This window comes from Pelmatolapia mariae, linkage group LG18 (assembly GCF_036321145.2).
Source record: "Pelmatolapia mariae isolate MD_Pm_ZW linkage group LG18, Pm_UMD_F_2, whole genome shotgun sequence".
Taxonomy (NCBI): domain Eukaryota; kingdom Metazoa; phylum Chordata; class Actinopteri; order Cichliformes; family Cichlidae; genus Pelmatolapia; species Pelmatolapia mariae.
Genome location: NC_086243.1, coordinates 25583487 through 25605723, shown reverse-complemented (window position 1 = coordinate 25605723; position 22237 = coordinate 25583487). Strand labels below are relative to the sequence as shown.

At 41.7% G+C, this 22237-nt stretch overlaps 1 protein-coding gene across 3 annotated transcripts; it reads right to left on the bottom strand.

The window, feature by feature from the left end:
- Positions 1 to 767: 767 nt before the first annotated feature.
- On the bottom strand, positions 768 to 22196 carry zzz3 (zinc finger, ZZ-type containing 3). Of its 3 annotated transcripts, none has more exons than XM_063462794.2 (12): positions 22113 to 22196; positions 11526 to 13830; positions 8400 to 8538; positions 8041 to 8188; positions 7826 to 7938; positions 7009 to 7080; positions 6373 to 6474; positions 5897 to 5992; positions 5052 to 5201; positions 3785 to 3919; positions 3237 to 3337; positions 768 to 2630 (listed from the first exon to the last, which is right to left on the bottom strand). In XM_063462794.2, the coding sequence occupies exons 2-12, from the start codon at positions 13763 to 13765 to the stop codon at positions 2486 to 2488; spliced, it is 3441 nt and encodes a 1146-aa protein (XP_063318864.1). In that variant the 5' UTR covers positions 13766 to 13830; positions 22113 to 22196; the 3' UTR covers positions 768 to 2485. The 3 variants fall into 3 exon arrangements, with proteins under 3 accessions (XP_063318864.1, XP_065325661.1, XP_065325660.1); XM_065469589.1 differs by lacking the exon at positions 22113 to 22196 and adding an exon at positions 21652 to 22041; XM_065469588.1 differs by lacking the exon at positions 22113 to 22196 and adding an exon at positions 21004 to 21578.
- Positions 22197 to 22237: the final 41 nt, after the last annotated feature.

The window sequence follows — 22237 nt, the reverse complement described above, 5'->3', positions numbered from 1 at the left end:
CAGGAAGAACAAAATATCAGCACTGTTGGTTCCAGCAGGTAGAAAGAGGCAGAAAATTAGCTGTCACACAAAGTGCTTCTCTCCCAGTGAAAGGTCACCAGCATGGCTTTATTCTGCAAAAGGACATTTCCTGTGTTTCTTTCTTTCCACAGTGAAATTGCAGAAGAAAGTCTACAGAACGCTTGCACGAGAAAAAGCTTCACCAAGAAGCACTTAAGATTTAATTGACAGCAATAAAAAATATTTTACAGTTAACATTTTCATTCAGGTTCTCAGAGAGACTCAATTACTCAGCATCAATGACAGGACTGCCTCATTATGGCCAATATTAAAATTGCATCCAACCCCACTTAATGTGACAGTTATAATCTAGAATTTTAATACACATCATTTTGAGCTTTTATTGCGCTTTTTTCCTTCTTGGGTGATTATCTATCCATCCATATTTTTACTCATAACTTCTTTTCCTCATTTGTTAGAACTGTACTCACCACTTTATAAGCCAGCTAAAATTCAAGCCCTCTTGAGGGTCCCTTTGACTTATGGAAAAGCTCAGGATTCAGGCTAGTTCATCTACTCTTGGTTCTGTGTGATCCCAAGCACAGAAGCCACACCCACCCGGTGTTCAAAACAGCTGTTTCAGAAGAAAGCTGGGTTTAAGGGTGTGTGAGGACTGAACCGTGAATCAACTAAAGCTATTCGAGCAGAGTCAAAATCAATTACTTAGTTCCTAAAAATGATGTGAAGAATTTGCTACCAGTTTGCCAGGGTTCAGGGTTTGATATAAAACTGAGAAAAACACAGATTAATCCTGCTGAGCCAAACTCAGGGTGACTTTGATGGCTGATAACAGAGGAAGCACGGATATAGAAAAACTTATTTTCACATACTTTTATTTCCACAGTTCTCCTAGCATTTTTTAACATTATTATTATTTTATTTTTTTTACATAAGAACAGACTGTTATACACAGATATTGAAGCAGGGCAAAGGGGGTGAGGGAAAGAGACAAAAACCATACAAAATGGTGTCTACTCAAGCACAACAAAATCTATGTGTATAAAATTGTGTGGGTTGTTCCACTGTGGTGCACCAACCACTACCTCAATTATTTATCTTTTTTTAAATAGATTAATAAAAATACAATCTTTTAAATGGACCTTTAAGGTGGACTGCAAAATTAAAGATCTAGAGCCATGATGACTGGATCAATAAAGTAGGACAGTGTGGGTCAACGGAGCCACGCAGGAAGGGAAAAGTTGTGGCCAGGTTAAAGGTCCCTCCCCCCCGCCAAAACAACAGCCTCTTTTTTTTTTTTTTCTCTTAAAAATGGCACACAGCATCTAGCGCTGGCTACTTTTCACCATACACTTGTACACTCAACATGATCAACAACGGCACACACTGGGGGCGGAAAAAAGAAGAAAACAAAAACACAGTCTTGTGTATTTTCCGTTCATACGCCTGCCTTCGGAAATGTTTGCTCTCCGTGCTGTAGTGCTTCTTGTTAGACATGTTTTAGTGGAGAGAGCAAAGGAAAGGGAAACAGATGAAAGTTTGTTATCTGTGTGTGTTTGAGAGGTGAAGGGGTGTAGAGAGCAGCGTTTGTTTGACAGTGGTCGTGATGGCTCCATGCTGAAACATGGGAGCTCGATCCGTTTTAACACATACAGATTTGTCTGCAGAACAAAATGTGGATCTGCAGCCTGGAAAAAAAAAAAAAGAAAACAAATGAAAAAAAAAACAAAAACAAAAAAACACTGGCTTCAACCACAGTGTCTGCTGAACTTCACCTGCAGCACCCCAGACGTCTGCTGAGGACACCGCGGCTCATAAATACTCAATCTACGGATACCTAGCTAGAACATTTTCACTCTTGCATAACACAGAGACCACATACACGCATAAAACCACCTATGTGTATCTCAGTTGATGACTTCACAGTCCACTATGACGTGCTGGTTGGCCACCCATCACCATTAGGTGGCGCTTCACCAGACTGATCATCAATTCTCCAGTTTTGAAGCAGCACAGGGAGGTAACTGGAGGGCGATGGGGGGAGAAACGGGGATACAGGGACAGCCCTGCTGGAGTCACGGAGCTCGGGAATGTCGTGTGCCTTCTATTTTCTTTTTTTGTTTGTTTTTAAAAATAGTGTATCATTTTCAAATCACGGATCCGTTGAATAACCTGGCTGAGGTTGAGCAGGGCTCCCCGCCCCCCCTTTTCTTTTTTTTCTTTTTGAAATATTTATTGAGGAACCGTCGTGGCCACCCTTTGCTCAAGTCAGGGAGGTCAGTTACCAACAGCCCCCCCACCAGCAGCACTGGTCTGCTCTGAGGACCCCGGCTGTCTGCCTGCCTAATGGCCTTCCTGCCTGGCGGCGGGTTAAGCGGTTATCTTGGACTTGAAGGATGGAGCCATGCACAGAGTGGCCTGTGGGATATGTGGAGAGAGCCTGGAGCTAGGGGTGCCTGGGACCCTGTCATCTGTTGGCTGGGAAGTAGTTGGGGTCCAGGTAGTTGTAACCTGTGCTCTGCGGCAGGCAGTAGTCCCGGTCCAGGAAGGTTTCTGCCTGGTACACTGGCTCCAGGTGGTGGTTAGGCTTGTGGGTCTCAGTCTTGAACAAGCTGGAAGATAAGGAAAGGGTACTGTAAGAACCACATATAAGCAATTTACCAGCAAGTACATTTACTTTGACATATTGGGTCTCACACTGGAAAATTTTCACTGAGGGCTGTTTCTCCATAGATTTATATAGAACTGGAAGCCTTTTATAACTACACTGCCACTGTGGCAGTAGCTATTTAAAGAAATGCACGTTTAAGGCACATCAGTACTGTCTTTCTTTTTTAGACCCACGAACTACAGCCATCTTGCATTCCATCTACGGTAACTACACGCCATCAGACAGGTAAATCACGTGTTGTACTGTAAGATTAACTTGTAGTGTACAAAAAGGAAAACATGCAAAGTCAATGATGACTGCAGGAACCTAAAAATTTTCTGTGGAAACCCTTAAAAAATGAAACAAAAATGGGGTTCAGTTTAAACTAGCTTTTAGTGGGGGGAATGAATGTCATTTAGTGAATGGCATACCACAAACAAATGCAAAACATCCTGTGTTTTCATTTCCACCATGTTAAATGTGTTAAAATGTCAGCAATATTTTCATCATGGTGCAAAGCGACCAGCACTGTGTATGACTGTTTGGTAATAAAGGTAGTGGAGCTGACCAGTCAGAGCAGTTGGAGCAGAAGTCAACAGAGTTGTCAGGCGGACAGTCCTGACAGTGCCACCGCACACCCAGGATGGGCTCCATACCACAGACGTCACACTGCACAAAACAAACACAAACATATTCATCGTCCGCAGAACACACTCCCACAAAAGTATGAACATATTAACACCTTCTCTACACTACAAACTTGCTTCTGAAAGCTTTTAAGTAATTAAAAGAATTATTATTCAACAGTATAATTTATTTTAATAATGCCATTAAAATGTGCACATTTTTTAAGTTCATTTTAAAGCTTTGCAGCTTAAGGCGGAACTACTTCCAATATTTCACAGCCTCCAGTAGTTCTATTGGGACCTGTTAAAATATAGTTTTTACAGTTTATTTATCGTGTTATGACAATCGAACACATTAAAAAATAAATATTTCCTCTGCCGCCAACTTGAATTTTTTTCCACCTCAGGGTGCGACTTAAATGCATAACATTTTGAGGGAACATGTATATGCAGATTCCTGATCTTAATGTCATCACCGCGCAGTCTTTACCTTATAGCCTATGTGCCGGATTTCAGTCTTATCCTCCTGGATCTCCTGGAGCTTCTGTTTTTTCAGACGTTTCAGCTGTAAAAGCTCTTTGTATTCTGGCAAACTTCTCAGCTCCACAGGTACACTCTCTTCATCCTGTTCAGACAAACAGGATGTTGTTTGACAGTCATCAGGAAAACCACGTACATAATATTTCCTCAACAACTCCAAGGATCTAATCTAGATGCTTTTTACCCTGCAGACTTATTTACAGCCCGCAGCGATCGGTCTAATTTTAGCTGGACACAAGCAACGTATCGATAAGAGAGTACATACTGTCTTTCAGCCTAAAGAACAAGAGTGAAAACCATGGTGTCCTTTACAAAGACACAGCTACCTCCAGCTATTTGTATGAAGAAAAGAATAAAGCAAACAAAATGCAGCATTTTATTTTACAACAAAAGCATCACACATCTATGTTTTGACAAGGAACAGCTTTGTGAGTCCAGTTAGGCTGCCGACGCACTTTCCCTCAGCAGACTTTCAATCTTCCTGCAAACACGACCAAAATAAAAGACAACCTGGTGAAGTGAGAAATTACTGTGACCCACGCTGGCAACACCTTTTTGACTTTACTCCATACCGGCGGTGTCAGAGGTTTCGTTAACGCGCTGATGGAGACGGCAGCCTGTGTACTCAGCAGGCCGCAGCGACCTGGTTTCACTAAAAGGTTACTGCCATCAAAGGCAAGAGAAAGAAATGTCAGCTCCTGGATAATGGCGAGCACCAGGAGTCGCGCAGTTCAAACAGAACGAAAGGAAAGTCTGGTCAGGTCCCCTGCTCTGATTTAGGCATTTTTAAACAGAACAAGCAGCCGTGATTGGAGTAAAAATCAAGAGCTAAATGCTTCCCTTCATCCAAATGTGCTAAAGTGGAGCTAAAAAGAACAGTTTCTACAAAAGCATACGCAAGAGAGCAGAAGAGGAACACAGGTGCAGTAATTTTATCTAAAATCGATTTAAATGAACTATTCAGGTATAGAAACAAATTTCCAAAAGCCTGTAACACATGCTTTTAGCAGTCTTTATCCTACAGGTCACTGCTTACATGAGAAGGAAGAGGGTAAGACTGTACACAGACAGAAAAGAGGAGGAGGCATCAGGTTCATTATGCAGTAAAGTGACAAATAAAATGGGAAGAATCAGTGAAAACATGATAAGTCACAAGAAAGAAAGAAAGACAATAAACCTTTGAAAGAAGAAAAAACACTGAAAGACAAAAGACTGACCGAATCATCAGCCGAAGGGTCCTGCACACTGTTGTAATATGCTGAACGTTCATCATCTTCATCCATGTAGACTGGAGGCTCGTAGGAGGTCAGGAAGGTGGACGGCCGGTACAGGTGTTTGTTAAGGTGATGCTGCCGCTTGCTGGATGCCTGGAGAATAAATAGGGTTAGTTAGAAGAGCGTAAACAAGGCAAATATAACTAGCAGTTAACAAATTAAGTATGTTTGTTGTCTCTAAACTACAGGGTTGTGCAATATGAATGAAATTAGTATTATACTATTATAAAACGCAACCCTGGTGGTTATAGTCTTGGTGTGGTAGTTCACTCAAAACCAGATATAATCAAATGTAAACATAATGTCCAATTTAAATGGAAAACAACAGCTGTAACACAAGACAAAGAAAAGCTTTACTAAATGGCAAAAAAATGAAGACACAATCTTTGTTGATACTGTCAGCACATCTACAGTGATATCAGCATACGGTGGCTGAAAAGTACCGAAAGACTGCAGCACAGAAGAGATGTTTGAAGCAAACACGAAATGGATGACATTGCATTATTTGTCCACTTGAGAGCAATAAAAAGCTTCGTTTTCAACATCACGTTTTATCACCCTGTTCATATCTTTGCCAGCAGGCACAGAGTTTAATCCAGTCTCCAGCGAGCGCCACACAAACTCCCGTTCTTATCATTAAAATACCATTTAACTGAAAGCTGATATGACAACACTGAATTAGTTGCCCAGCATAAACTTTAATATTCAAAGGCAAAACCATTACTTTCAATGAGATTACTTATTCAGTATGGCTATTGGGGGGGGGGGGGGGGGGGTAATTGAGTTACCTTTTTAGTGTACATGCACAGGTTGGGTGTTCTTCCAGGCACAGGGATACCAGCTTTTGTCAGTTTGATGAAGTACTTTTGAACCCTACTGGCAACCTGGAAGGTTTTAAAAGGGAGATGGCTCTGTTAATCATTTCCAACTGAGGAGCAGCTGCTTGAAGCAAATGAGCTCTCTCTCTCTCTCTCTCACCCACACACACAATATCCAGGTACTTGTAGGGGGTGCAGTTAACATACAAGTCAGCCTGCCTTTTACCACTGACAAGCGTACACTTTTTCAATTTAACAGTTTGTTTTTTGCAATTTCAAAGTCACAACAGGACAATAAAAATAAAAGGAAAGATGCTTTTTTGAGCTTCTATGAGATCAAATCTTTCGGTGCATAAATCTGCAGATGTGTAAAGAAACCAAATAGTCTAAACTAAGCTGCTATAAAATGTAACTTAATTGAAGTTGATTCTCAATTTCTTCGTCACCTGTTTTGCTGTTCGATTGCCCAACTCATCAGCAATCTTCTGCCATCTTCTGGATTCGACTTCCTCAGGTGGGAATTTAACAAGAAGCTGCTCCAGTTTTTTCTATCAAAACACACAAAAAAATCAGGTTAAAATTATTGCTTCATTCTTTAATGTTTAATAAATCTAACAGAGGTGTTGACAAAAATCATGTTTTGTTTATTTGGTGGGGCGTTTTTCATTAGAGGGGATAAATGAAAAATACATAGAACTGATCACCTAATCATGGTAAATCTAAATTAAATCTACTCAATTCAATTTTATTTACATAGTGCCAAATCACAACAGCAGACACCTGAGGGTGCTTTATATTTTATGATGAAGTCCTACAATAATACAGAGAAAGCCCCAACAATCGAATAATCCCCTTTGAGCAAGCACTTGGCGACATAAAGTGCATAAATTAAGACGTATTAATAGCGCTGTACCGTTTTAAACAGGTCTTAAGTATTTATTTTCTGAATTATGTTTGATTTCTATTTTACTTGCAAACATCCAGTTTTATGACGATCAACCTATTACAATCTAAACCACTCTTATGACAAATTGTGGCAGCGTGCTACAGAACATACAAGCTCTTACACTCTTGCTACCTACCTGTTCTTCCACAGTCCACAGCTGGTTAAATGTGTCGGGTTTATTTGGATGACAAATCCTCCCCCTGATCATCTGTCAAAGCACAAAAAGTGGCAGCCATGTTAGAAGACTGACACAAGACAAAAAATAATGGGCACACCACCATTTGAAGAGCTCTTTACATATGAACTGCCTGGCACGCTGAGTCAGTCAGTTTGACAGAGAAAGCCTGGCTGTCAGATGTGACTTGAGATGTGTCATTGGGAGGATGCAGAAAAACACCAACTCTTTTGAGTGACAAACAAAATCCTGTTAGGATTCAGCGAGTGTAGTCTGGGAAAATGCTAATGTGTCTGCACAAAATAAACAGGGACAGCAACAGAAATAATCAAGGAGTTGTTTTCTTAGTGCTAAGTGCTTTGCCACGTCTAATCCCAGCAATCAATTAAAAGTGAAACCTTGCTGCCGATAACGTGGGAAAACACACGCACGCACGCATGCACACACAAAACAGAGGCTAAGAATAAGACTTAATCAGAGGAGTGGGGGAGAGGTGTGCTCCTCATGTTTCCATAGATACCATCCTTTGTGCTCACATGCGCTGCATGTTTAACTCTGCCAAGAAGTAAGAATAATGGAGATGAGGTTGGAGGAGGTGTAAAATAACGTGACGATTTGTAGGGTGACCTGCAGGAGATCAGTGACTCACCAGCTCCGACTCTTAGAAACTGATGTCACAGAACCTGCACTAATGATATACTGGGAGATAACTGCAGCTGTGATGGCAGCACCTTGTGAGTGTTGTGCAGAATCTTTTAGTAAGGACACTGAGGTGTACCTGCATTTGCCTGCCGTTCTCGGGCGCGTCACTTGTGGGTAGAGGGGAGTACATTGTGGAGGATTCACCTTCCTTCTTGGGCTCAACGGGACTTTTTGGTCGAAGAGGCAAACCTGGATAGGGAGAACAGATGTTTCCTTTGACAACAAGAAAGAAAAAAAATGCACATACACTTGATAATCAATCTATTAACAGCTAAAGTCATTCACACGTGCCTTTGTCAAAGATCAACTTTAGCCGCCTGGTTTTCCGTTTCTTGTCGCAGAATTCTCTTTCAAAATCCCCGAGGCCTGAGGTGTACTGCTCCCAGGCAATGTCAGGGAGCTGGACAACATGCTGAGGACACGGCAAGCCTAGATTCACCTGAGGATTGCACAAATCAAGGGCCAAAGTCAAGTTAAATCTTTAGCCTAGTTTTACTAAAGCACATCACAACAGGTGAGCAAAAGACATCCACTATAGTCAAAAAAAAAAAAAAAAAAAAAAAAAAAAAAAATCTCTACTGGGAATGCTTTATACACTTGAATCTGCTACTTTTCTGCTGTGCACTTAGCTGCACCAAAGGCATTGTTACCCGTTTTTGCAGCTGCTCCACAAAGCTAATGGGATCGGCAAGCGCCTCTCTCTGATGGCGTGCCAATGTTTCAAGGTCCAGGATGGCTTGTGTGCGCTGAGCCTCGAGAACTCCAATAGTCTGCAGCAGTCTCTGATAACTGACACAGTGGGGAGCAAGGTTAGACAAGAGTAGAAGGAAGACACTGCTTACATTATTTAACCTGACACTTGCAATGCTGCAGTGCATCAAACTTTTAGACCACACACCATGCATAATTCAACAATGTTGCTGAGAACCTAAACAGTTGCACAAAACATGACCCATTTTCAAAAAGTTCCAACCCATTCTGCAAAGAAAATATAAACGGGTATTACTGACTCCATCTATGTGATTATCACCACAGTGGCTGGAGACTATGCATCTTCTTAAACCAGAAGCTATAGCAAAAGCCTAACAAATGTAGAGTTACTGATCTAATGAAGCCCATTAGGGACTCTAACTGCACATCTCTCAGATTTCAGACCAGGTATCAAAACCTGTGCATGACAAACATTTGGGTTTTGAAGCACTTCAGGAGCCTTGAGTGACCTTTCCTCTCACACTCTCTGGGGCAATGGGAGAACTGCAAACTGAGCTGTCAATGACTAATTGTGCTACTGACTCAGAGCCCTTACAGTGCGAGCAGAGCCCAAGGAATTGACAGGAACGTGACAGAATCCTACACAGCTATAACGTAATGCAGGTGCTCAGTGGAGCAGAGTGGATCAATCTCTACTAACACAACATGAATGAAAATCAATGCACAGGACACAATTTCTACAACAGAAGTCCGCTTTGTTTAAAGTTGTGTTGGGCTTCTTGGCTTGTACAGCATCCACTTGATCTATGCATCGATGAAAATTCAGTCTGTCTATGCATTAGTGGAACCAAAACTACTTTCTGTGATACTGAGCGATTGTGATTCAATGTATTTAAAAAAAAAAAGAAAAAAAAAATCTGCAAAAGAAAGCAGTGAGAAAATCCATTTTGAGGGAGACTTGGCTCTGCTTCTTACCACTCTGGACACTCTCCAAGTGTCCAGAGACAAGTCTGGTGTTCCATTGCCACCTACTGGGCCCGAGGTCCACTGACAAACATCACTGCCAAAGAAAAGCTGGCCTGGACAATATTAGTGCAATGTTAATGTCTGATAATTGAGAACAGGGATCTACTTAATATGTTTAGGACAGAGACATTCGTCAAAATCCACAAAACTGGTGCAAATACAAGATGTATGAATCAAACTTGTGCCAATTCTCCACGTTCAGCAACTCCAAAATGCCTCGTCATGCTTTCCTAAAAATGACTCCTGGCTGCATTGATCGGAGACTTTGAAATTCTCCTTACTCAGCACAACCAAACCTTGGCATGGCACCGAAACTTGATCAAATTATCAGGTAACACAAGAGCAGTGAAATCTTATTCTAAGCCACTATCCGAATATGAAACATTTACGGATATTAAGTGTTCAAAGACAAAAGAACCCCAGCTGATTATGTCTCAAAGTCCTCCTCTATCCCTCCTCCTCCTCCTGTGAAGATGTACAGCAAATCAGACGACCTGCCACAGCGCAGTTAGCAGAGCCTGACTAAGCGCGGCATGGGACATGTCCACCAACATAAACATCTCATCTTTCAGGACAAATAACAAAAAAAAAAAAAAAACCTACAAACAAAGATCAACACTGAGAAATCCTTTCTCTAAGAAACAGCTCAACGTACCGAGAAAAGAGATGACAAGAGGCAATCAGCACAGTAGCTTTACAATCCAATCTCCTTAGGCTTTGGAAGAGTGACAAGTGGCAGTTAATTCACACAATAACAGTCCCAGATTGAAGGTGGAAATTAACTGCTGAAACATGGGAAACCTAAACAATAAGGTGGGAGCTATAGTTAGACGCTCCCACAATTACTGGTGGACATTTAAGCATTCTGTCTGCGAGTTGGTGGTGCAAAAACCCACGAGCTTCAACAGTAATTCAGCATCTCCGCTGACTTGTAATCTGCTTTCCAAAAAGACTGCTCAATGTTTTCTTTTCATTATATTTACAATGTATTGTTTTGGGTTTTTTTAAACTCTCTCCATTCTAACGTGTGATACAACCAGGATCTTCACACACACTTCTGTGGGTGTATTCATCTTTATTGCACTATAGTACAATTTCTGAGCTGTTTGTCACTGACTATGTTTGGCCCTTTTGCACTCAGAGGCTCCTCTTTGGCGTTTCCATACATTACTGGAGTACAAGATCTACTTTTGGAGGCTTATCTATACAATGTTTATATGTATTTTGTACATATCTTGTGTAAGAGTGATAAAAACCTCAGGCCAGAAATAGGTGAGATACACTGCCCTGCTATATTCTTATATATTTCATACAGACTTGAACAAGCTCCTCTATAGTTGAACAGGGCCTACATTGTGAATACTGCTGTGAATTGGGACCATTTTTATTTGTTTAGCCTTTTTACCTAACTGTTCTTTATTTTTATTTTTTTTGTTTTTTGATGACTACAAAGCATATTTGCAATTCAAGATATATAGTAACCACCCTGCTCTTTTTCTGACTGTTAATTCACATCATGGTATAAGGTTCAGTTACATGTTCTGATTGGACATTACATCCATGTGACTGGATCCTTTACCTATGTGATAACACAAGTACAAGTTACTCTAGCCAGGCAAAGGTTAATTATTCATCCTTGACGGAGAAACGAAGGGCTATTGAAATCATTAACAGAAAAGGAAGAAAAATATTGCTCTACTTGTCAAATCTTTGCCTTTTTTAAAAAAACTAAATAGTGAAAAGTTTTACCTATTCAGACCTCAAATGTATCAAGCCAGGGGGTTAGAGGTTTTCAATAAGGAAGGGTCATAGGGTCACTTCACTTTAAAGAGTCAAAATCCAAAAACAGTTGTCATATCATTTGTATATAAACTTAAAAATACTGAAGCATTAAAAACATTAGAATAATGTCGGAAAAGAAAAACCCTCAGTACTTCAAATGCATCGCTGGTTGATCAAAAACATATCGATAAACATTTGCAAGAGCTACATCAACAACAGATTAAGAGAGCACAATCCACAGGGGAGCTCCCACATACTCTTTGTTGTGTTTAAGAGCCAGGTGGTCCGACTCGAAGTAATACACGTCTGGCTCCTCTTCCTCCTCCTCCTCCTCCTCCGCCTGGCTTTGTGTCAACTCCTTGCTGTGTTCGGCCTCTTTCCCCTCTATAGATCCACCATCCTCACCACCTGCCCTGTCCCCAGGATCCCCAGACACCGGCTCCTCATTGGAGTGGCCAATAGAGTCTGAGGGAGCTGGCTCCTCCACCATAGGGCAGTCCTCCTCCTCCAGCCCAACCACCACCTGCCCCTCTTCCCTCAAGGGACCATTGTCTCTGGGAGGAGAGCTGGGCTTGGAGGAGCAAGCTTTGCCACTGGACACAGCCCTTCTGGGTGAAGTCCGCCGAGTGTATCTGTGTTCGTAGAGCTCTGTGAAAGAGGTGGATGTGCTGGAAATAGAAGGGTTGCACTCTGGCTCTGTGGGGGAAGGGGGTGTTGTTAGTGGGGATGTGGTTTCTCCTGAGTTGCTGTTGTTGTTGTGGATTGGACTACTGTTCATATTAGTGGTGGAGAAGGAGGTGGAGGCAAAAGATTCTTGCACTGGTGTCAGCAGCCGTCCATTCGTGTCGCTCTCGCTCTCCATCACCTGCTCCTCATGAGCGAGACAGAACGAGTCACCTACTACGTCAACCTCCATCTCCTCCACTTCCTGCTCCTTGGCCACTATCAACTCAGGGACAGAATCATCCAGAACACCCTCAGGTGTTGGTGCAGATGAGGATGGCAATTCTCCTGAGCCAGAAACCTCCATATGCCCAGGGACAGAGTTTCTACAAGGCACAGCGGGATCAGGGGATGAGGGAGTCCCTGTCTGACTGCCGTTGAGCAGTGACGAGAAATTAGTATCAGAGGTGGGATTTGAACTAGACTTTTCACCAAGCGTGTTTGATTCCTCTGTGTTATTTTCTCTGAGTCCATTAGAAGCTTTGTGGGCATTTGGGAACTGAGAGGCCCCATCACACTCCACATGACCATCCTCTGCATCGTCCCCTGTGAGCTCACCTTCCTGTTTACTGAGGATAAGTGAGGCAGGAACTGTGTTAGCAAAGTTCTGGCTGGGTAATTCCTCACAACTGTTGTCCTTGCTAAGCTCTGAGACTGAGACAGGACTTTCGGGTTTCACAAGCTCAGGGTCCTTCTCCTGTCCCTGAGACTCTCCAGAGCGAGAGCATCGCTTGGCCCTTTTAATTTGAGGAGAGGCATCCCGCGCCCCGTTCCCTCCATCACAGTTCTCTGACTTTTCAGGGCTAATGTCTTTTTCTAAACATGACTGGCCTCGCTTCCTGGAACTGGTCCATTGATCGGCCTCTACCAGAGAAGCATCAGAGTGAGTTACATTTCCCTGCAACAAGGCCTGTTGCTGGCCATCCTGCGAATAAGTGTCTGGTGTCTCATCATGCTTTGTCTCCTGTTTAGCATCCTGCTTTGACTCCTGCTTAACATCTTGGTTTGACTCCTGTTTTGTCTCGTTTTTTGATTCCGGCTTGACGTCCTGTTTGATGACCTGCTTCGACTCCGGCTTGACGTCCTGTTTGGCGACCTGCTTTGACTCCGGCTTGGTATCCTGTCTGGGAACCTGCTTCGACTCCGGCTTGACATCCTGTGTGACGTCCTGCTTCGACTCCGGCTTGGTGTCCTGTTTATTGTCCTGTGTGACGTCCTGCTTCGACTCCGGCTTGATGTCCTGTGTGACGTCCTGCTTCGACTCCGGCTTGACGTCCTGTGTGACGTCCTGCTTCGACTCCGGCTTGACGTCCTGTGTGACGTCCTGCTTCGACTCTGGCTTGACGTCCTGTGTGACGTCCTGCTTCGACTCCGGCTTGGTGTCCTGTTTGTTGTCCTGCTTCGACTCTGGCTTGGTGTCCTGTTTGTTGTCCTGCTTCGACTCCGGCTTGGTGTCCTGTTTGTTGTCCTGCTTCGACTCTGGCTTGGTGTCCTGCTTCGACTCCTGCTTGGCATCATGCTTCGATTCCTGCTTGGTGTCCTGCTTGTTGTCCTGCTTCGACTCCTGCTTGGCGTCATGCTTCGATTCCTGCTTGGTGTCCTGTTTGTTGTCCTGCTTCTTCTTGGGCGAACGGGCCCTTGGCAGTGGAGACACTGAGGTCTCCTCTGGCTGGGCGATGCTGCGGTTCCTGAGGGTTCGACCACAAAAGTTCTCATCCAATCCATTGAGCCCCACTGATGACCTTGTGACGCGCGAGGAACGGGATGCGGCCATACTATGGCGAGTGCCTACAGTCTCCTCATCCTGGTGCTCTCTCCTCTGCAGCCAAATGCGGGCACCTGCAAGATACACATGGAGAAACTTGCATTTAAATGTCAATATAACAACTGAAAGCTATAAACATATGCAGCTCACTGTTGCATTAACATCACAGTTTTCAGTTTGACTGGTTTCACTGGACTTGCATGCTAAAAATGAAGGCATGAACAGTACCCTGTGGTGTTTCAAACAGAAGCATGTACCAGAAGGCCTTTGTTAAATACCACTCGGGTCATTGCTCACACCAGAGGGGTATTGATTTATTCTGTCATTGTAGCTAAGCAACACCTTCTGTCCACAGGCAAATCTAGATGTCTTATACCAGGTCAGTACACAGGGAATAAATTCAAAAAAGGGGGGGGGGGGGGGGGGGATCTTACACTCGCACAAGGAAACAATCATGTCAGATGTTCCTTTGTGCCTAAATGATCAATCAGTCTGTACACACGCCTCAAATGGCACAGCTTTGAGGCTCATCTGTATGTGACTACAGCTCAGCAAGCATTTTAAGATATGCAAAGACCACAAGCAAAGAAACAAGGCGTTTAAAAAAAAAAGCCATCACACAGATTGTGTATGTCCGTTACAGCGAGGGAATATTTATTTCCTCCTTGCAGCCATTTCTGTTTTTTTGTCCCAAGTAAAATAAATGTAGTTTAAAGGTTGACTGATTTCTGACACTATAATTCTCACATCCAATTCAACAGAGATAACACTCCAGACATTGTTTTGTCATCATACACTGCAGGCCATTTATCTCTTCTTAACAGGTGTGCCAACAGGCTGCTATCCTTCCAAAACTTATCACAACATACAAAAATTAAAATCCTCTGGGAACAAAAATTCTACATATAAACCATCATCTGCATATAAATGGAAATCCATTTTGTGCCTTTTAAAAATAGAGTAAAGGGGGGATGAGATATAGGGAGAAAAGCAGAGGTCAAAGTATTAATCCCTGTGGTACCCCACATGAAACTAAAGCTGAGGATGATCTGAAATCCAAAGGACTTACACAAAACGTTCTCTCAACCAGGTAAGACCTAAACCACTGAAAAGCAGTACCACGAATACATAGTTCATGGTACCGTTAGTAGCTAGTTATTACACATGTAATATTACACATCAGGCAAAGTGTCTTCCTAAAGTCTACCCATATTTTTTCTCCATATACAAGAAAAAGTCTCAAATCATCTTGATTAATATTTCTCTTCACCTCTCTCTGATGTGATCCATTTGTGTGGGTGATGGCTGACCCGCACTATATTGAAAATACAATAGCAACTCATCTGCAACTAAATGGTAAATGAGCTGGTTCTTATGCAGTGCTTTTCTACTCTACTTGAGCACTCAAAGCGCTTTATACACCCAGTTACGCACATTTGTACAAGCACTTTTTCTACGTAAAAGTGGGTTTTTTTAAATCTAACATTCAGCCCCTGATTATCTGGTGACTGCAATGAAAAAAATCTTTTTGCTGTCGGACTGCAAGTAGCTGCGGCAACCAACTGGTCACCCAGATACTGAACCTCAACCTCTAGGCAATCCCTTATGGCTGCAAGTCGATTACACAGGTAACCTATCTCCAAACAAATCGTCGTCTGACTCTCACTGACTGCAATCACTCTCAAACAGACTACAGTGCAGACACGGAAAACTGGAGACCCGACAGCCAAGTATTCATTCCTGTCATCCTTCTTTCAAGTTCACCACCTGGTGCACATGGATAGTTGGTGCATTATAATGTAAATTACCAAATTTCACGTGGACCCTAGCAGACTGTCATACAGTTCATAAATACAGACAGATTGTCAACACATTGCAATCAGTCTGAGTCAGTCTGCACTGATGGACAAAACTTAACTGGTTGTAGTCTGATAGTATCCCTATATAAAAGCAAGACTGCCAATCACCTATATCATTTTGCAGTTAAATAGCCATCCCACAGCAATTATGTCACAATTTGTAGAGGTATTTATTAATGTGTTTTAAATCTATGAGATTCTGGATGATTTTTAATGTGAATTTCTCTGTATATAGATGGCAACGGATTTGCTATTTTCATCAATTTATCACAGTGAACTGTTGCATTGTCTCAAACAGATTTCATGTAAATGCTAACTTGACCCAATTGATTCGCAAACTTATAGCAGACCAAATCCATCTTGTTGCTCTTTTATCATCATTTTGATTGAGTAAAGTTGCTTCGAAGACGGCAATCAACTGTGAATAGTTGCAGACGTCATCATCATCTTTGAAGCAATTCCACGGCAGCAAGATCAGAAGTTCATTGCACACAGCTGCAATAATTTTAGTCATGCTGCAGTCTCCAACCACTGTTTTTTCACAGGTGATTGCAACATGAGGAGGGAAAAGGAGAAACTAGTGCCACTATTAGGGAGTTAGTAAAACAATGGTTGAGTCGAGCCTGATATTATATTAAACATAAAGAATGATTCCCAGCCTCTTCCTCAGGCAGGACATCGTTTTAATTAAACACTGATATCAGCAGAGACCCAAAGCCAAAGCATCGCTATTAAATCAGTAATACAAAAAACTGGATCACTGCATCTCTAATAAATTCACACATATAGACAGCTAGTTCTTGTTTCTCTCAGCATTATTTTTTTATGCAGCATATTGCATAAAGATCATGGAAACAAATTAATACAATTTCCCTCTCATATATATAACAAAAGTCATGGAAGCATTGAAAAAAAAAAACGAAGGAGCTTTCAAATTGTAATTACAAAAACAGTTTACACTAGATTATGTTGTCTTACAAAGTTATTAAAACAAAATAAGTCAATTAACTCCACAATCAACAACTTTTAAAAAAAAAACAAATACATAAATACCTTACTCTAAGTACAAAGTATTAATAATCAAGTTATAATTGCCCACAGAAAAATGCAGCTAATGAAAGGGAGATCGTAAAGTTCCTGCTCCAGTTAGAAGACAATTAATCCCCAGTAAACTTGCTGCTGACACATCCTCTGCATCATGGTCCAACTAATAAATCTAACCACAAGGACAATAAAAACACAACATGTTAGAGGTCATATTAAAGTGACATTCAGCAAGGGATGATCTCACTGGATGTCCTTTTATAGATGATGAGAAACAGTAGTAGCCATATATATTGGGGACAAGACAAATCGCATCAATTAGCGCCATGGACGAGGTGCTCATTTACATTAATTCCCAGTACATCAAACTGTGAGCCGACCTCTGTCAAAACTGATTTAAAAGCTCCTTGTCTCCCATACTCGGATAGTCCCTCCCTTTTCCCGCACTGTGCTAACACAGCACCATCAAACCACAGAGGCTACTCCGGCTACAAATACATTTTGATAATACTCCTTCAGGGAGCCAACAATAGTCACCTGAAATGAACACTACCACATGCACATATTACTCACACTCTGCTAAAGAGCCCAGCTGAGAAAACTAATGTGATTTGTCCATGCATAAAATAAAAGAGAAAGAAAAGCAGAAAACGGGGAGCAGGAGGAGCAGGTTTTTTCAGACAGAGCGCTTGCCCTTTGACTCAACACGACAAAACTAATTAAGCTGGCTCATCTGACCTGCTCCCAAAAACTAGGAAAGCTAATCACTACATCAAAAATAATTAGTGCTACAGCTGGGCTGAATAACTTTATAAAACATTTGATCACACTTCCACGTTCCTAATAATTAACACGTTCCTGGCTTAACTCATAGGGCCTATCTTAATAGTTAATATTAAGTTCAATGTTGCATTCAGGTACCAGATTTCACAGTTATTAAATTAAAGTCGTCATTACATTGTAAATCTGACTAGCCTGCCCAACATCAGGTTCAAACTACAGTCAGACATGCCTAGCAGAAGTGCAATGACTGGAATGTTATAAAATCAAGTGACTTGCGTATTTTCCTATCCCGGCTGTTACCGAGTAGGTACAGACGAAGGCGTTCTAGAGTAACAAACATTAAACATCCTCAATGACATGACTCTCCTTGGCTGTGGAGCCTGTAGTTAGCAGGCATTAAACTACTCGCCACAACAGTGATTTCCTAAAGTATAAACACTGTGCAAGTTAAAGTGTGTTTATTTTATTTAAAAGGGACATTAACATGAGCAAATGAGACACATTTAGACGACTCGTTTCATTTTCATCTGCAGTACCCAGCAGGCTAACTGCATTTAGAGAGAGCAAACAAAAACAAACAGAAAAGAGCAAGAATTATTTGAATGTTAAAAGATGTTACCATATAACATATTAAACGAACATTAAAGATCATTTACAAAACAGCACAGACAGAAAACAACACGAACGTGACTACTGAACCAGAGGCAGGGTCACCGTTACAATGACACCACTTCCTATTATGACAGCATTTTTGATTATCCAGGAAACAGTGATTTATAAAAGTATGTTAGTCAGTTCTGTGGGTATAGTATTCCAGGTATGTGCTGCTCCATAAGAGAAAACAGTCTGCCCAGAAACACTTTCTAAAAAATTAAAAAACAGTTTAGACCAGTAATTGCAAAAACTAGCAAATATAAATAGATTTAAAGGAGACAGAAATTCACAGATTGTTTATGTTGCAGGGTTCAACATAACCAATGGCTCTATGGCCCAGGGCCAGTAAATATATCTGATTAGTCAGCTGCTGGTCCATTTGAGTGTTTCCATCACAGCAAAATGGATGAAGCAAACATTCGATTGTCTATCTTTTTTTTCTTAATGTCAGTATTTTCACCTTGTAGTCTAAAACAGTGGCTTTCAAACATTTTATGACCAAGTCACACCAAAAGGCAAGCCTTCATACCATCTGTACTATCTTCCAGTTGTCTTTTAAGTTGTATACTGTCAGATGACAGCATTCTGGATAACACATTTTCAGCATCTGCAACTACAAGACACCTACGATTTAGATAATTCCTTTTTAGTGTGAAAAGCACCATGCATTACAATATAGTTGACACAAAATCCCAAGGCACACCTGGATTTGCCTCAAGGCAAACTAATTGGGAGTCACTGATATAAAAGTGTAATATTAAAGGAAGTATATGAAGCTATTAAAAGAACGCAGAGCTTGTTAGTGCCACAGGAAAACACTGAAGGCGGCTACGACTGTGAAGCAGACTGAACATTCACACATTTGCAACTAAAAATAGAACTGTGCACAAGCTAAAATGCATTTCAAGGTTAAAATTATATAAGGTTCATTCTAAAAAGTGCTTCTTTTTTTCGGTAAAAAGGTTGATGAAAACAGTCATTATAACACAGGTGTAAATTATGGTGGAGCTGCAGCTTCTACACACACCCCAAGAAGCAAATGGGCAGTGTTTGCTTCTGTGGTGGAGCCTATACCTCCTAACATTTGTTTTAGAGGTTTTGTTAGCACCTACCCAAAACAGAAATCTATAAATTCTGCAATATTTTATAAATTAAGCTACTCAGCCGTATATAAAAATATTAAAGCTTAAAATGTCTGTCGTTCCCCAAGGTACATCACCGTGTTAACTTTTGCTGCAGACCAAACCTGCTTGGAAGCAGGTTTTGATGGAGATTACAAATGAGCGTGTGTAAAATCGCCACATACTGACAAATAAATTCTACAGAAAATAGGATCACCACTCATGAAAGAAACCTGAGATCGCAGGGTAAAGATAGTCTGAGGGTCTTAAGTTTTTCAAGAGCCCTGATAAGAATCAATAAGAAATATAAGTTACCAGAATCAACTTTAGTCATGCTTTTTTCCTCATTGTGACAACTGTTAAATGATTCTATTGCTCTATAAGTCTTAATTATATAATCCTGATATAGAATACCAACTTGTACTTATTAACCTTAAAAAAAATCTGAGAAGGACGAGCCTACTTTGAATTTATGTTATTATATTTATTTTGTACTTGCTCTTAAACAGTTAAACACCACAGAGGCTGCAGCTGTAAAAATAAGGTTATAACTTTCCTGCTTTCCTTAACTTTCCTTTCCTGTATGTCTAAAATAAGAATTTAATGGAATATGCAGTAATCTGTCAGAATCTCACGTGTTAATGACATAGCCACAATGCTGATGTGTCTACTAACTTACACGGTTACCATTTTTCCAACTTTCCTTCCATGCTTCAATTAGGCTAGACTTTAATAATATAAAAATCAGTGGCTGTGCTGACAGCAGACCTGTCCGTGTTTGCGGCTTGTTAGACGCTGCTGCCGCCGCCACCGCCGTATCATTCATGTGAATACACACACGGCTAGACTGGGAAACCTCGAGTCGACTGATCAACTTAATAACCGATTTTACCTGACTTCTTAGCCTGATTGTCTAGGAAAAGCAAACTCTGATGTGCTGTTAAGCTGGATTCTGACGTTGGTTACTTTTCTTTTATAGGATGCTTGGAGCTTTTATACCCACCTTTTTATACCCACCTAAAAAAAAAGAAAGATTTTTTTGGGTGATAAACCACTCTGTGACTAAACTGCTCATAAGTCATGCCGGCACTACAGCGATTATATCAGACTAAGAGTCACAAGAAGACACTGTTTTGGTTAATTTGCATTTTGTCCCTCTAGTATATGAGAGAGTAGACTCAGCCAAGGATACATGCTTGGGATTCATGTTTGCTTCCTATATAAACATTTGACTGATGTATTCTTCTCCATGAAATAAGATTTATTAATCTCTTGATCTTTCTAGAAACACACCAGCCATTAAACCCACAGCTGCCAATTTACCACAGTAAGGTGTGACAGTGTTATTTACAGTACTAACACCATATTGCAATGTACAGTCACCGATCATGACACGCCGAGATCAACTTCTACTCACAGATATCCAGAGCATAAGCAAAGATTTTGAGTGTGAAAGACATTGTATGTAATTAGAGCACCCATGTGTTACTGTGATCTCAAATCAACCCACTTCCTGCCCCTCTCTAAAGCGCTTGTTTGGTTGTAGAGTTATGTTAACACGTGGTGTTTTTGCCTGCACTGTCTTGACAGATGTCTCATTTGCCATCACATAAAGAAGCACTGCTTTCACTAAGATAGCAAGCCTGTAAACTCCCAAAACTGTGCACTAATAATAAACACGCAACTCACAAGCAGAGTCAACTGTTAGCAAACCAGCTAATCTAAAAGTGAGTTTGGTATGATGCATGTGTTTTCCGATAAATAAACGAGCTCTGTGCCATTTTACCGTCCTGCTGGGCTCATCGTCTCCGCTGCCGACCTGAAGTTCAGCACTTCCACTGGGCCTACTGGCAACCAAACATCCGCGAAGTGGTGCTGGTGCACATTCCGATGAGAATCGCTCAAATCCCTACATCTCAGCTAAATCAACTGCCGCGAGCTCCAAGCCCACGAAGTTGGGAGGCACGAGGATGCTGTTTAAACTGACGACGAGACTGGACGGGGGCGCAGCAACAGCAGCAGCACGTGCCAGCCGGCTGAGTTGAAGACTAGTTTTTGCAGCAAAGAAAAGTTCACGATTAAAACTCACGACCACACGTCTGGACAGAAACAACCCAGTTATTTCACAGGGAGATTGCGAATGAGCTAAACGTTAGCATGCTCCAACTTCCAAGCAGACCTCAGTTGACCTAGCATGCCGTTTAGCGGGCTAACCATACAAAACTAACTTACCGTTAGCTCTCGGTGGTTAATTAAAAAAAATATATTAACACTTGAGACACCAAGCCGCAGACTGTGGCACCAGCAGAATTAAATTATAAATTTTTATACACGCTCCCTGTGACACTCAACGGACAAGTGTGCTGCAGTCTAACGGAACATTTTCCCCTCTTTCTGTTGTGCTCGACTAGTTAGCCAAGTTGGCTAACGTTACCTGTGCTAGTTCTCCTCGGCTAGTTTTCCCGTTAGGAGAAGAATCGTGGCGATTCCTGATGAAGCCCCTCTATTACTGACACCTAGCACATGCTAGCTAGCGCGACATCAGACAGGGGCGTTAAAGCCACAAATAAGACAGCACGTAGATGGAAGAAATCGCCGCTAAAACGTTTTCGCCGAGGTTTATATGTCCAGCACTGAGAAGTAGCATGATTAGCAACCAAGCACTTGGTAACCAGCTAGCAGCCGAGGCTAGCCGCAGCAACCTGGCATTAGCTCGCCGAGCTAGCTGATTGTTCCGCGCATAACTTTGCCGATGTATTTGTGTACTGCCAGCAATGGCGGTTACACACATTTTGAGTGGGCTAATAAAGTCGGGTTCTGTCGTTTGCTCCACCACAAGCAACGAACTGGAGGCACACTTCTAAACAGCTTTTGTAGCTTAAGAATTACACATACCTCACTTCCGTAAATTTGCTGCACGCTCGGCCGCAGCCATGTTTTCAATCCAGTCAACTAGTCGGGGTGTGTGAGCAGCAAGCGCTCTCTCGTCAAAATGCAACACTATCCTGTACATTTTTAGA